General features: G+C 44.7%; 1 protein-coding gene across 1 annotated transcript in view; it reads right to left on the bottom strand.

Annotated features, from left to right (window-relative positions):
* FRAS1 (Fraser extracellular matrix complex subunit 1) overlaps positions 1–13,177 on the bottom strand; it is a 487,428-nt gene that overhangs the window by 241,055 nt on the left and 233,196 nt on the right. Inside the window, exons 13-14 of the mRNA XM_040418026.1 lie at positions 12,618–12,761; positions 10,486–10,620 (exon numbers count right to left, since the gene is read on the bottom strand). Of these exons, the coding sequence (XP_040273960.1) occupies positions 10,486–10,620; positions 12,618–12,761 (279 nt within the window). The remainder of the gene's footprint in view (positions 1–10,485; positions 10,621–12,617; positions 12,762–13,177) is intronic.

Raw genomic sequence — 13,177 nt, 5'->3', positions numbered from 1 at the left:
CGGACCCGAACCGGAACATTTTCGTAAAAGTCCGGGTTCAGGTTTGGTGTTCGGCGCTTTCTTGGCGCTTTTTGAAAGGCTGCAAAGCAGCCAATCAACAAGCGTCATACTACTTGCCCCAAGAGGCCATCACAGCCATGCCTACTATTGGCATGGCTGTGATTGGCCAGTGCAGCATGTGACTCAGCCTCTATATAAGCTTGGGTCACGTAGCGCTGCACGTCACTCTGCTGTTACAAGTGTAGGGAGAGGTTGCAGCTGCGACGTTAGGGCGAGATTAGGCAGTGATTAACTCCTCCAAAACACTTAAGACAGTGATCGATCTACAGCTGTGGATCATTGAACTGCTGCTATTCAATTGCTCACTGTTTTTAGGCTGCCCAGAGCGTTTTTCAGTCACTTTTTTCTGGGGTGATCGGCGGCCATTTTGTGGCTTGTGGTGCGCCAGCACAAGCTGCCACCAAGTCCATTTAACCATCAATAGTGTGGTTATTTTTTGCTATATCCTACATCAGGGGCAAGCTGTCACGAAGTCCATTTAACCATCAATAGTGTGGTTATTTTTTGGCTATATCCTACATCAGGGGCAAGCTGCCACCAAGTCCATTTAACCATCAATAGTGTGGTTATTTTTTGGCTATATCCTACATCAGGGGCAAGCTGCAACCAAGTCCATTTAACCATCAATAGTGTGGTTATTTTTTTGCTATATCCTACATCAGGGGCTTGGCTGTGCTTGCTATTTTATTGAGGGGTGAAATACAATTGCCAAAATAGCAGTACCCTAAATCTGGTGTTTCAGCTGTGGCCAGCCAATTGTAATACTGTCTGCTGTCTGGCAAAGGATATATTTTTGTTCTGGGTTGAAATACAATTCCCAACTTAGCAATTTCCTAAATTAGTGGTTTCTGCTGTATCAGGGCTACTTTAAATCTATTCATTAAAAGGGTATATTAGATTCAAGGTGCTGATAGGGTCATTCTCAATAACTTCACACACACGCTACTGTGCATATCCAAGTCTAATTCTGTCCATAAACGTATACCTGTCACCCAGCGCCTAAATAATAGGCCTCAAATTTATATTCAGCTAAATCTGTGGTTATTGCTGTAGCTGGTCAAGTTATATTGTGTCCGTCAAAGCACAGTTTTTGTTCTGGGTTGAAATACAATTCCCAACCTAGCAATTTCCTAAATTAGTGGTTTCTGCTGTATCAGGCCTACTTTAAATCTATCCATAAAAGGGTATATTAGATTCAAGGTGCTGTAAGGGTCATTCTCAATAACTTCACACACACGCTACTGTGCATATCCAAGTCTAATTCTGTCCGTAAACGTATACCTGTCACCCAGCGCCTAAATAATAGGCCTCAAATTTATATTCAGCTAAATCTGTCATTACTGCTGTGCCTGTATTAGTGTAATATGGTACCTAAATAGATAGCCAGATAGTGTTAGGTGTCTGTAAAAATAGGCCTGAATTTGAATTCAATACATTGGGCCAAATAATATTTTTCTTATTGTGGTGAACGGTAACAATGAGGAAAACAATTAGTAAGGGACGCGGACATGGTCGTGGTGGTGTTAGTGGACCCTCTGGTGCTGGGAGAGGACGTGGCCGTTCTGCCACAGCCACACGTCCTAGTGTACCAACTACCTCAGGTCCCAGTAGCCAACAGAATTTACAGGGATATTTGGTGGGGCCCAATGCCGTTCTAAGGATGGTAAGGCCTGAGCAGGTACAGGCATTAGTCAATTGGGTGGCCGACAGTGGATCCAGCACGTTCACATTATCTCCCACCCAGTCTTCTGCAGAAAGCGCACAGATGGCGCATGAAAACCAAGCCCATCAGTCTGTCACATCACCCCCATGCATACCAGGGAAACTGTCTGAGCCTCAAGTTATGCAGCAGTCTCTTATGCTGTTTGAAGACTCTGCTGGCAGGGTTTCCCAAGGGCATCCACCTAGCCCTTCCCCAGCGGTGGAAGACATAGAATGCACTAACGCACAACCACTTATGTTTCCTGATGATGAGGATATGGGAATACCACCTCAGCACGTCTCTGATGATGACGAAACACAGGTGCCAACTGCTGCGTCTTTCTGCAGTGTGCAGACTGAACAGGAGGTCAGGGATGAAGACGATGCAGGGGACGATGAGGTCCTAGACCCCACATGGAATGAAGTTCGTGCCACTGACTTTCACAGTTCGGAGGAAGAGGCAGTGGTGAGACCGAGCCAACATCGTAGCAAAAGAGGGAGCAGTGGGCAAAAGCAGAACACCCGCCGCCAAGAGACTCCGCCTGCTACTGACCGCCACCATCTGGGACCGAGCACCCCAAAGGCAGCTTCAAGGAGTTCCCTGGCATGGCACTTCCTCACACAATGTGCTGACGACAAGACCCGAGTGGTTTGCACGCTGTGCCATCAGAGCCTGAAGCGAGGCACTAACGTTCTGAACCTTAGCACAACCTGCATGACCAGGCACCTGCATGCAAAGCATGAACTGCAGTGGAGTAAACACCTTAAAAACAAGGAAGTCACTCGGGCTCCCCCTGCTACCTCTTCTGCTGCTGCCGCCTCGGCCTCTTCCTCCGCCTCTGGAGGAACGTAGGCACATGCCGCCCAGCAAACATGGGATGTACCACCAACACCACCACCTGCGTCACCAAGCATCTCAACCATGTCACACGGCAGCGTTCAGCTCTCCATCTCACAAACATTTGAGAGAAAGCGTAAATTCCCACCTAGCCACCCTCGATCCCTGGCCCTGAATGCCAGCATTTCTAAACTACTGGCCTATGAAATACTGTCATTTAGGCTGGTGGACACAGACAGCTTCAAACAGCTCATGTCGCTTGCTGTCCCACAGTATGTTGTTCCCAGCCGCCACTACTTCTCCAAGAGAGCTGTGCCTTCCCTGCACAACCAAGTATCCGATAAAATCAATTGTGCACTGCGCAACGCCATCTGTGGCAAGGTCCACCTAACCACAGATACGTGGACCAGTAAGCACGGCCAGGGACGCTATATCTCCCTAACTGCACACTGGGTAAATGTAGTGGCGGCTGGGCCCCAGGCGGAGAGCTGTTTGGCGCACGTCCTTCCGCCGCCAAGGATCGCAGGGCAACATTCTTTGCCTCCTGTCTCCTCCTCCTCCTACTCAGCTTCCTCCTCCTCTTCTTCCACCTGCTCATCCAGTCAGCCACACACCTTCACCACCAACTTCAGCACAGCCCGGGGTAAACGTCAGCAGGCCATTCTGAAACTCATATGTTTGGGGGACAGGCCCCACACCGCACAAGAGTTGTGGCGGGGTATAGAACAACAGACCGACGAGTGGTTGCTGCCGGTGAGCCTCAAGCCCGGCCTGGTGGTGTGCGACAATGGGTGAAATCTCGTTGCAGCTCTGGGACTAGCCGGTTTGACGCACATCCCTTGCCTGGCGCATGTGCTGAATTTGGTGGTGCAGAAGTTCATTCACAACTACCCCGACATGTCAGAGCTGCTGCATAAAGTGTGGGCCGTCTGTTCGCGCTTCCGGCGTTCACATCCTGCCGCTGCTCGCCTGTCTGCGCTACAGCGTAACTTCGGCCTTCCCGCTCACCGCATCATATGCGACGTGCCCACCAGGTGGAACTCCACCTTGCACATGCTGGACAGACTGTGCGAGCAGCAGCAGGCCATAGTGGAGTTTCAGCTGCAGCACGCACGGGTCAGTCGCACTGCGGAACAGCACCACCTCACCACCAATGACTGGGCCTCCATGCGAGACCTGTGTGCCCTGTTGAGCTGTTTCGAGTACTCCACCAACATGGCCAGTGGCGATGACGCCGTTATCAGCGTTACAATACCACTTCTATGTCTCCTTGAGAAAACACTTAGAGCGATGATGGAAGAGGAGGTGGCCCAGGAGAAGGAGGAGGAGGAGGAGGAGGAAGAGGGGTCATTTTTAGCACTTTCAGGCCAGTCTCTTCGAAGTGACTCAGAGGGAGTTTTTTTGCAACAGCAGAGGCCAGGTACAAATGTGGCCAGACAGGGCCCACTACTGGAGGACGAGGAGGACGAGGATGAGGAGGAGGTGGAGGAGGATGAGGATGAAGCATGTTCACAGCGGGTTGGCACCCAACGCAGCTCGGGCCCATCACTGGTGCGTGGCTGGGGGGAAACGCAGGACGATGACGATACGCCTCCCACAGAGGACAGCTTGTCCTTACCTCTGGGCAGCCTGGCACACATGAGCGACTACATGCTGCAGTGCCTGCGCAACGACAGCAGAGTTGCCCACATTTTAACGTGTGCGGACTACTGGGTTGCCACCCTGCTGGATCCACGGTACAAAGACAATGTGCCCACCTTACTTCCTGCACTGGAGCGTGATAGGAAGATGCGCGAATACAAGCGCACGTTGGTAGACGCGCTACTGAGAGCATTCCCAAATGTCACAGGGGAACAAGTGGAAGCCCAAGGCGAAGGCAGAGGAGGAGCAAGAGGTCGCCAACGCAGCTGTGTCACGGCCAGCTCCTCTGAGGGCAGGGTTAGCATGGCAGAGATGTGGAAAAGTTTTGTCACCACGCCACAGCTAACTGCACCATCACCTGATACGGAACGTGTTAGCAGGAGGCAACATTTCACTAACATGGTGGAACAGTACGTGTGCACACCCCTCCACGTACTGACTGATGGTTCGGCCCCATTCAACTTCTGGGTCTCCAAATTGTCCACGTGGCCAGAGCTAGCCTTTTATGCCTTGGAGGTGCTGGCCTGCCCGGCGGCCAGCGTTTTGTCTGAACGTGTATTCAGCACGGCAGGGGGCGTCATTACAGACAAACGCAGCCGTCTGTCTACAGCCAATGTGGACAAGCTGACGTTCATATAAATGAACCAGGCATGGATCCCACAGGACCTGTCCATCCCTTGTGCAGATTAGACATTAACTACCTCCCCTTAACCATATATTATTGTACTCCAGGGCACTTCCTCATTCAATCCTATTTTTATTTTCATTTTACCATTATATTGCAGGGCAACCCAAAGTTGAATGAACCTGTCTGGGTGCCGGGGCCTAAAAATATCTGACAGTGGCCTGTTCCAGTGGTGGGTGACATGAAGCCTGATTCTCTGCTATGACATGAAGACTGATTCTCTGCTGACATGAAGCCTGAATCTCTGTTATGGGACCTCTCTCCTCTGTCTGGGTGCCGGGGCCTAAAAATATCTGACAGTGGCCTGTTCCAGTGGTGGGTGACATGAAGCCTGATTCTCTGCTATGACATGAAGACTGATTCTCTGCTGACATGAAGCCTGAATCTCTGTTATGGGACCTCTCTCCTCTGTCTGGGTGCCGGGGCCTAAAAATATCTGACAGTGGCCTGTTCCAGTGGTGGGTGACATGAAGCCTGATTCTCTGCTATGACATGAAGACTGATTCTCTGCTGAAATGAAGCCTGAATCTCTGTTATGGGACCTCTCTCCTCTGCCTGGGTGCCGTGGCCTAAATATCTGACAATGGACTGTTCCAGTGGTGGGTGACGTGAAGCCTGATTCTCTGCTATGACATGAAGACTGATTCTCTGCTGACATGAAGCCAGATTCTCTGCTATGGGACCTCTCTCCTCTGCCTGGGTGCCTGCGCCTAAATATCTGACAATGGACTGTTCCAGTGGTGGGTGACATGAAGCATGATTCTCTGCTATGACATGAAGACTGATTCTCTGCTGACATGAAGCCAGATTCTATGTTATGGGACCTCTCTCCTCTGTCTGGGTGCCGGGGCCTAAATTATATGACAATGGACTGTTCCAATGTTGGGTGACGTGAAGCATGATTCTCTGCTATGACATGAAGACTGATTCTCTGCTGACATGAAGCCTGAATCTCTGTTATGGGACCTCTCTCCTCTGCCTGGGTGCCGGGGCCTAAATATCTGACAATGGACTGTTCCAGTGGTGGGTGACGTGAAGCCTGATTCTCTGCTATGACATGAAGACTGATTCTCTGCTGACATGAAGCCTGATTCTCTGCTATGGGACCTCTCTCCTATGCCTGGGTGCCGGGGCCTAAATATCTGACAATGGACTGTTCCAGTGGTGGGTGACGTGAAGCATGATTCTCTGCTATGACATGAAGACTGATTCTCTGCTAACATGAAGCCAGATTCTATGTTATGGGACCTCTCTCCTCTGTCTGGGTGACGGGGCCTAAATATCTGACAATGGACTGTTCCAGTGTTGGGTGACGTGAAGCCTGATTCTCTGCTATGACATGAAGACTGATTCTCTGCTGACATGAAGCCAGATTCTCTGCTATGGGACCTCTCTCCTCTGCCTGGGTGCCTGGGCCTTAATATCTGACAATGGCCTGTTCCAGTGGTGGGTGACGTGAAGCCTGATTCTCTGCTATGACATGAAGACTGATTCTCTGCTGACATGAAGCCAGATTCTATGTTATGGGACCTCTCTCCTCTGCCTGAGTGCCGGGGCCTAAATATCTGACAATGGACTGTTCCAGTGTTGGGTGACGTGAAGCCTGATTCTCTGCTATGACATGAAGACTGATTCTCTGCTATGGGACCTCTCTCCAATTGATATTGGTTAATTTTTATTTTTATTTTAATTCATTTCCCTATCCACATGTGTTTTCAGGGGATTTAACTACATTTTGCTGCCTTTTGCAGCCCCCTAGCCCCTAGTTCGTGTCCCCATTGACTTCAATGGGGTTCGGGTTGAAGTTCGGGTCGGGTTCGGATCCCGAACCCGAACATTTCCAGGAAGTTCGGCCGAACTTCTCGAACCCGAACATCCAGGTGTTCGCTCAACTCTACTTAGGACCCTTGCAGACGAGCGTGTCCGGATTAGGTGCAGATGCGTTGTGTCTGCGATCAGGGGAAAAAAATAAAAATAATTTAACTCACCTCATCCACTTGATCGAGCATCCGGGCTTGTCTTCTTTCTTCTTGCAGGACCTGGCTGGAAAAGGACCTTCGGTGACATCATCGCGCTCACCACGTGGTGAGCGCGATGACGTCACCAAAGGTCCTTTTTCATCCAGGTCCTGCAAAGAAGACGAGCCCGGCTGCGCGATCAAGTGGATGAGGTGAGTTACATTTATTTTTTATTTTTAACCCCACAATGGACCTTGTACTTAGCATTCTGAAGTAAAAAATGCTATTATCTTCCATTATAACCATGTTATAATGGAAAATAATAAAATATACAGAACACCGATCCCAAACCTGAACTTCAGTGAAGAAGTCTGGGTTCGGGTCTGGGTACCACAGTAAGTTTTTTATCACGCGTGTGCAAAACGCATTGCACCCTCATGATAAAAACTTAACATCGGAACACAATCGCAGTCAAAACTGACTGCAATTGCGTACCTATTCGCAGGATTTTCCCTGATCGCAGACGCAACGCATCCGGACCTAATCTGGACACGCTCGTCTGCAAGGGGCCTTAGAGTCCTCTAGGTGTTTTTTTTGCAAACTCCAGACAGTCTTTCATGTGTCTTTTACTGAGTAGAAGCTTATTTCTGGCCAATCTGCCATAAAGTCCTTATTAGTGGAGTGCTGCAGTGATGGCTGACCTTCTGCAAATTTCTCCCATCTGCATACAAGGTCTCCAGAGCTCAGCCAGAGTGACAATTAGGTTCTTGGTCACCTCTATTATCAAGGGCCTTTTCCCCAATTACTTAGTTTGGTGGGGCGGCCAGCTCTAGGAAGAGTCCTGGTTGTTCCAAGCTGGAGGCCACTGTGCTCTTGGGAACTTTTAGTGCAGCAGAATTTTTTTGTACCCTTCTCCAGATCTGTACCTCCACACAATTCTGTGTCTGAACTCTACAGGCAGTTCTTTCCTCCTTATGGCTTGATTTTTGCTTTGATGTGCATTGTCAGCTGTGAGACCTTATACTGACAGGGGTGTGTCTTTCCAAATCATGTCCAATCAACTTACCATAATTTAACATACTTATACACTTATTTATTGCAATAATTGGCCTTTCGGACAGCCAATAAGCACCAAAGCACCAAAGTTTTCAATTTTTGCAATAACAGTGAGCCGCTATCCAGTGTTGGTTAATCTTAATTTAACACAGGTGGACTCCAATCCAGGTGTAGAAACATCTCAAAGATGATCAAGAGAAATCAGAGGCCCCCAGAGCTAAATTTGTCACAGCAAAGGGTCTGAAAACCGTATGTCTATGTTAAATTTTAGTTTTTCCTTTTTAATAAATTAGCAACATTTTCTAAAATTCGTATTTTACTGTCTCATTATGGGGAATTAAGTGCAGACTGATGGGGGGGGACGACTTGATTTGTTTTTTATTTATTTTAGCACATGGCTGCAACATAAAATTTGAAAAAAGTGAAATTGTTTGAAGAATTTCCAAATGCATTGTATATAGATAACACAGGATCCACCCTCCACAATAGTTTTAAAAAAAAAAATTCAAAGCTTATTTACACCCCCCTGATCTTTGCACAAGTCACAGAGCATACCTAGAAAACATTCCCAGATGCCAATGATGTCCCCTCCTGTCCATTGTGTCTATGGTCCATAGTGGCTGCTGTAAAGCATCTCTCTAAATGCTGTAAACAATAGCTTAAGCAAGATGGGTACTCCCATAACCATGTTCAAAAAAAAGAATTTTAAAAATGTACAATCTGAAACTAAAACTAAATTACAAAAAAAAGATATGTGCCACTGTCTGATTTTAACTGGCAGAAAAAATTGTACGCAACACATTCCCTTTAAATCTGGCCATAAGGTGTTTGCATATCTGAGAATATGGATGAGTGGATAGAGAACAGATACCAATAGGACCATATTTATTTTTAGCAAGCAATGTCCATTAATATTTTGTAGGAATAATAGCTATCAATCTAAAAAATGATGACATAGCACTTGTCTTCTGGGAAATATGTAGCTAAATTTTGCTAGGAGAAAAACACTGCCCACAAGTGCTGCAGTACTCTATACTATGAGGCACTAGCCAGAGGTCTTTTTCTAAGGATTGTTGGAAATGAATTATGGGCACTGTGAAATTTGAAGCTTTCTCCACAAACTCTGTATTATGCAATCAGAGCAGCCAGGCTGAACTAAAGCGAATTGGATGTATTCCCATGAGTATCAATGAAGAAAATGTTCTTACTGTAACGAGAGCATTTGCCTACACAAACATACACAATCATAACGATTCAGTAGCTCAACAGGACAGCTGACATATAACTTCCTTATACATAGAACAGGTTGTTGCTTTGCATTATTAATGCTTATTAACTAAACATGCAGTGGTATCAACAGCTAAAAACAGTAAAACATGTAACTAGGATAAGGATTAGAAAAGCTACATGCTGTATATGGTGATGCTTCGTAGCGGCATTTTCACATAAGAAAAGCCATTTAAATGATGAAGGCAAGAGTTCGTAATAACCTTAAATTGCTGCTGACCTTTCCTCAGGAGTTTAGCTTTTAATTAAGCATAATGAATTCCAAGGTATGGTATAATCCCATAAGTACCAAGAAAAAAAGCATCAAGTCAAAATACTTATAGTAATTCCTGGATATGCTAAAGTTAGGCTGGATTCATCCATGCATTTTGCTGCAGTTTTTGAGCCAAATCCAGGAGTGGATAGAAGAAAAACAAAAACTACAGTATAAGGATTCTTTCATAAACACACAGTTTTATTTGCAAAAACAGTGTTTTTAGCAGTGTTTAAAATTCTCAGGCCAGATGTTAACTCTAAGGCAATAGGAAATTCTAAAATGTACTACAGTGTTTTGTGGAGTTTTTCTGCATGTGTGTACTTGAAATTTTTTATTTTTTTGGGAGGGGGGTCTATGGTGTTTTTCTCAAAACATTCTTGAGGTGTTTTAAAAAAAAAAAGGCTAGTCAGAAGCCCTCTAAAAACGGCCACAAAAAAAATAAGACTGATCCTTTTCCTTTCTTTTATAGCCACTTCACTGTTTAGTCCAAAAGACTGCACCAAAAAAATATAACTAAAAAAACACAGTCAAAAACTGTATTCCAGCCTTAGGGTGGATTGACATATAGGTTTTTAATGGTGTTTTTTAGCATTGTTGCTGTTAAAGTGGCGTTTTTTGCATTTGTGTTCTTTTGTGGTAATACGCCAGCTCCAGATGTTAGCTGAAGATCTATGGGAAATATGAAACACAGGACATAGAAGCGTTTTTTTTTTAGGAGCCACTTTTGTCTCTATGGTGTTTATTTAACACCAAAATAAAACATATATAACACCAATATAAAACACAGCTTGTGAAAGCTCTGGTGTTTTTTTTTCTAGCATTTTAACATTTCCTTCTCTACAGAGAATAAAATGGCATAAAAAATATATAAGTATATAGTATATATAAGTACGCTTTCATTTCATATGTTCAGTTGGGGTTTCAAAACAATACTCTATACGTTGTATAGGTAGAAAGATACTTTCTTGTATAAATACTGAAGTAGACTAAATGGTATACATACCTGAACAGACTAAAGGGCTCTGGAAGTATCCTGGTCCACAAGATGACACACACTGTCCTTCCTTCAACAGAAGAGATCCAATACATGCTGTACACTCAAATCCATTGTTACAAGTTATACAGTTTTCTTTACAAGCTGTTCAAAACACACAAAACACAAATATAATGTAAATAATGTTTCAAATACTAAATTCGAAATAGATATAGCTTTAAAAATTAGAATGAATGAACCCTTATTCCAAATATATGAGATATATATATATATATAGCAAACAAAAAATTACACAGCAGCACTAGTCCAATAGCACGGGTGCAAAATCCTCCCAGCCGCAGGGTCAACGGCTAATAGATAGATACATGTTCAAAAGATGAGGCAGCACTCCAGAGGTAAAGTGAAAAACGATGGACCCTTTATTGACCCCTCTGCAGAGGGGTCAATAAAGGGTCCATCGTTTTTCACTTTACCTCTGGAGTGCTGCCTCATCTTTTGCACACATATATACCCTTGAAAAAGTATTCATACCCCTTGAACTTTTCCACATTTTTTCACGTTACACCTGCAAACTTGAATGTATTTTATTGGGATTTTATGTGATAGACCACAATTATCAAGTATGTGTGAAGTGAAAAGAATAAATTTTTTATAAATAAATATCTTATAAGTGTGGCGTGCATTTGTATTCAGCCCACTGTACTCCGATATCCCCTAAATAAAATCCAGTGTGACCAATTGCCTTCAGAAGTCACCTAATTAGTAAATAGAATCCGCCTGTAAGTAATTTATTCTCAGTATAACTACAGCTGTTCTGTGAAGGCCTCAGAGGTTTGTTACAAAACATCAGTGATCAAACAGCATCGTGAAGACCAAGGAACACACCAAACAGGTCAGGGATAAAGTTGTGGAGAAGCAGGGTTAGGTTCACAGACTCTCTACACCCAATATGAGCTTGAGCTATTTTGCAAAGAAGAATGCATATTTCAGCTTCTAGATGTGCAAAGCTGATGGATACATACCCCAAAAGACTTGCAGCTGTAATTGCAGTGAAAGGTGGCCCTACAAAGTATTGACTTTTATAAAAATAAAAAAATTGAAAACCATGTATCATTTTCTCTTCACTTCACACATACTTGCTACTTTGTGTTGGTCTATTACATAAAATCCTAATAAAATACATTTAAGTTGTGGCTGTAGCGTGAAAAAATTTGGAAACTTTTAAGGGGCATGAATAGTCTAATCAAGAAGAGATCTAGACATGTACCTGGATTACCTTGCATGTAATAATCTGGCCCCTCCAAGCTTTGTTTTCCTGGCAGCAGTGGTGACGTGCCCATACACCACATGTGATTGCTGTTACCAATCACTAGCCTCAGCGGTCTCATGCCAAATACGGCTGAAGGCAGTGATTGGATAAAGCAGTCAGATGTCATCACTGCAGCCAAAACATAATGTCACAGCTGCACAGTTGAACTCTTCCAGGATGCAGATGGACTACATCAGTGAATTATGATGATGGCTAATAATAACAGCTAAAATGTGAAGAAGGTACTAGGTTATGTTACATATATTGTCTAAGTTAACAAACGTATTAAAGGGGTATACCCATCTCACACTTTGGTAGCATATCGTAATAGGTGCCATCTTTAGGACGGGGCCTCCAAAGCAAAGAAGATTGCACAGCACACGTGCGGCATGGTCTCCATTCCCTTTTATGGGAGTTCCGAAAAGAGCTACGTGCTTTCCAGATCTCCCATAGAAGTGAATGGAGATTGCACTTTGCAAGCACGCCCACCTCTCAATTAAACTCTATTGGGGTTCCGGAAAAAGCAGAATTGGTGCACTCCCATAGAAGTAAATGGAGGGTGGGCGCGCTTGCACAGTCTACCCTCATTCACTTTGGGGGCCGTTCTAGAGACAGCGATAGCCACCAAAGTGCATGATGGACCAACCCCATTAAGGAAATAGTATCTAGAATTGTAGAATATACTCAAAGGAGATTTTTCGCTAAAATTCTACAGCTTAAGGCAGAATACAAAACACTGGTTAGACTGAAAGAAACCTCAGACACATGCAGCTTCTGTAATAGGAAACAGGAAAAAAACTAAGTTCTTTTCAGCAGTTACAACATGAATTACCTAAGCATGTCCTGCCATCCAGATAGAATCCAGGGTCGCAGCTGTACACACAGCGTCCCATCTGCAACAAGCGAGCTTCATCACGGCAGATGTCACAGTGGTCAATAGACTGAGAGCAGGTTAAGCAGTCTGGGTTACACTGCTCTAGAATTAGAATGAAGCAGAAAGCACAAATAAGATTTTTTTTTATATTTCATACAGTCTACTGTCCAAGATGTATTTTTATCAGTTATCGCTGCTCCAAGAAACCCCAATATACCGTAGTTCAATTTAGATCTAGGACAGTGCAAATAATCTGAACAAAAATTTAAAAAAGATCACCAGCCAAATATATTCCTTATATATATAAGGCTACCAGTGACGTACATAGAGAAGTAAAGGTCCGATAGCAAGGATCAAACCAGGCCCCCACACAGGACAGAAGGATTTCTGCCTAAACCTTTTTCAATGACCCTTGGGCCATTTATCACTGCCTCAATTGCTAAAAGTTGTTCCTTTAGAGGGTAGAGTGCTGACCAGGTTTTCACCCCCAGTAGAAGAGGAGATAATCCCAACTAAGA

The sequence above is a fragment of the Bufo bufo genome, chromosome 2, assembly GCF_905171765.1.
Source record: "Bufo bufo chromosome 2, aBufBuf1.1, whole genome shotgun sequence".
Classification (NCBI taxonomy): Eukaryota; Metazoa; Chordata; class Amphibia; order Anura; family Bufonidae; genus Bufo; species Bufo bufo.
The sequence above is the reverse complement of the archived record's forward strand: the minus strand, read 5'-3'. Positions and strand labels throughout refer to the sequence as shown.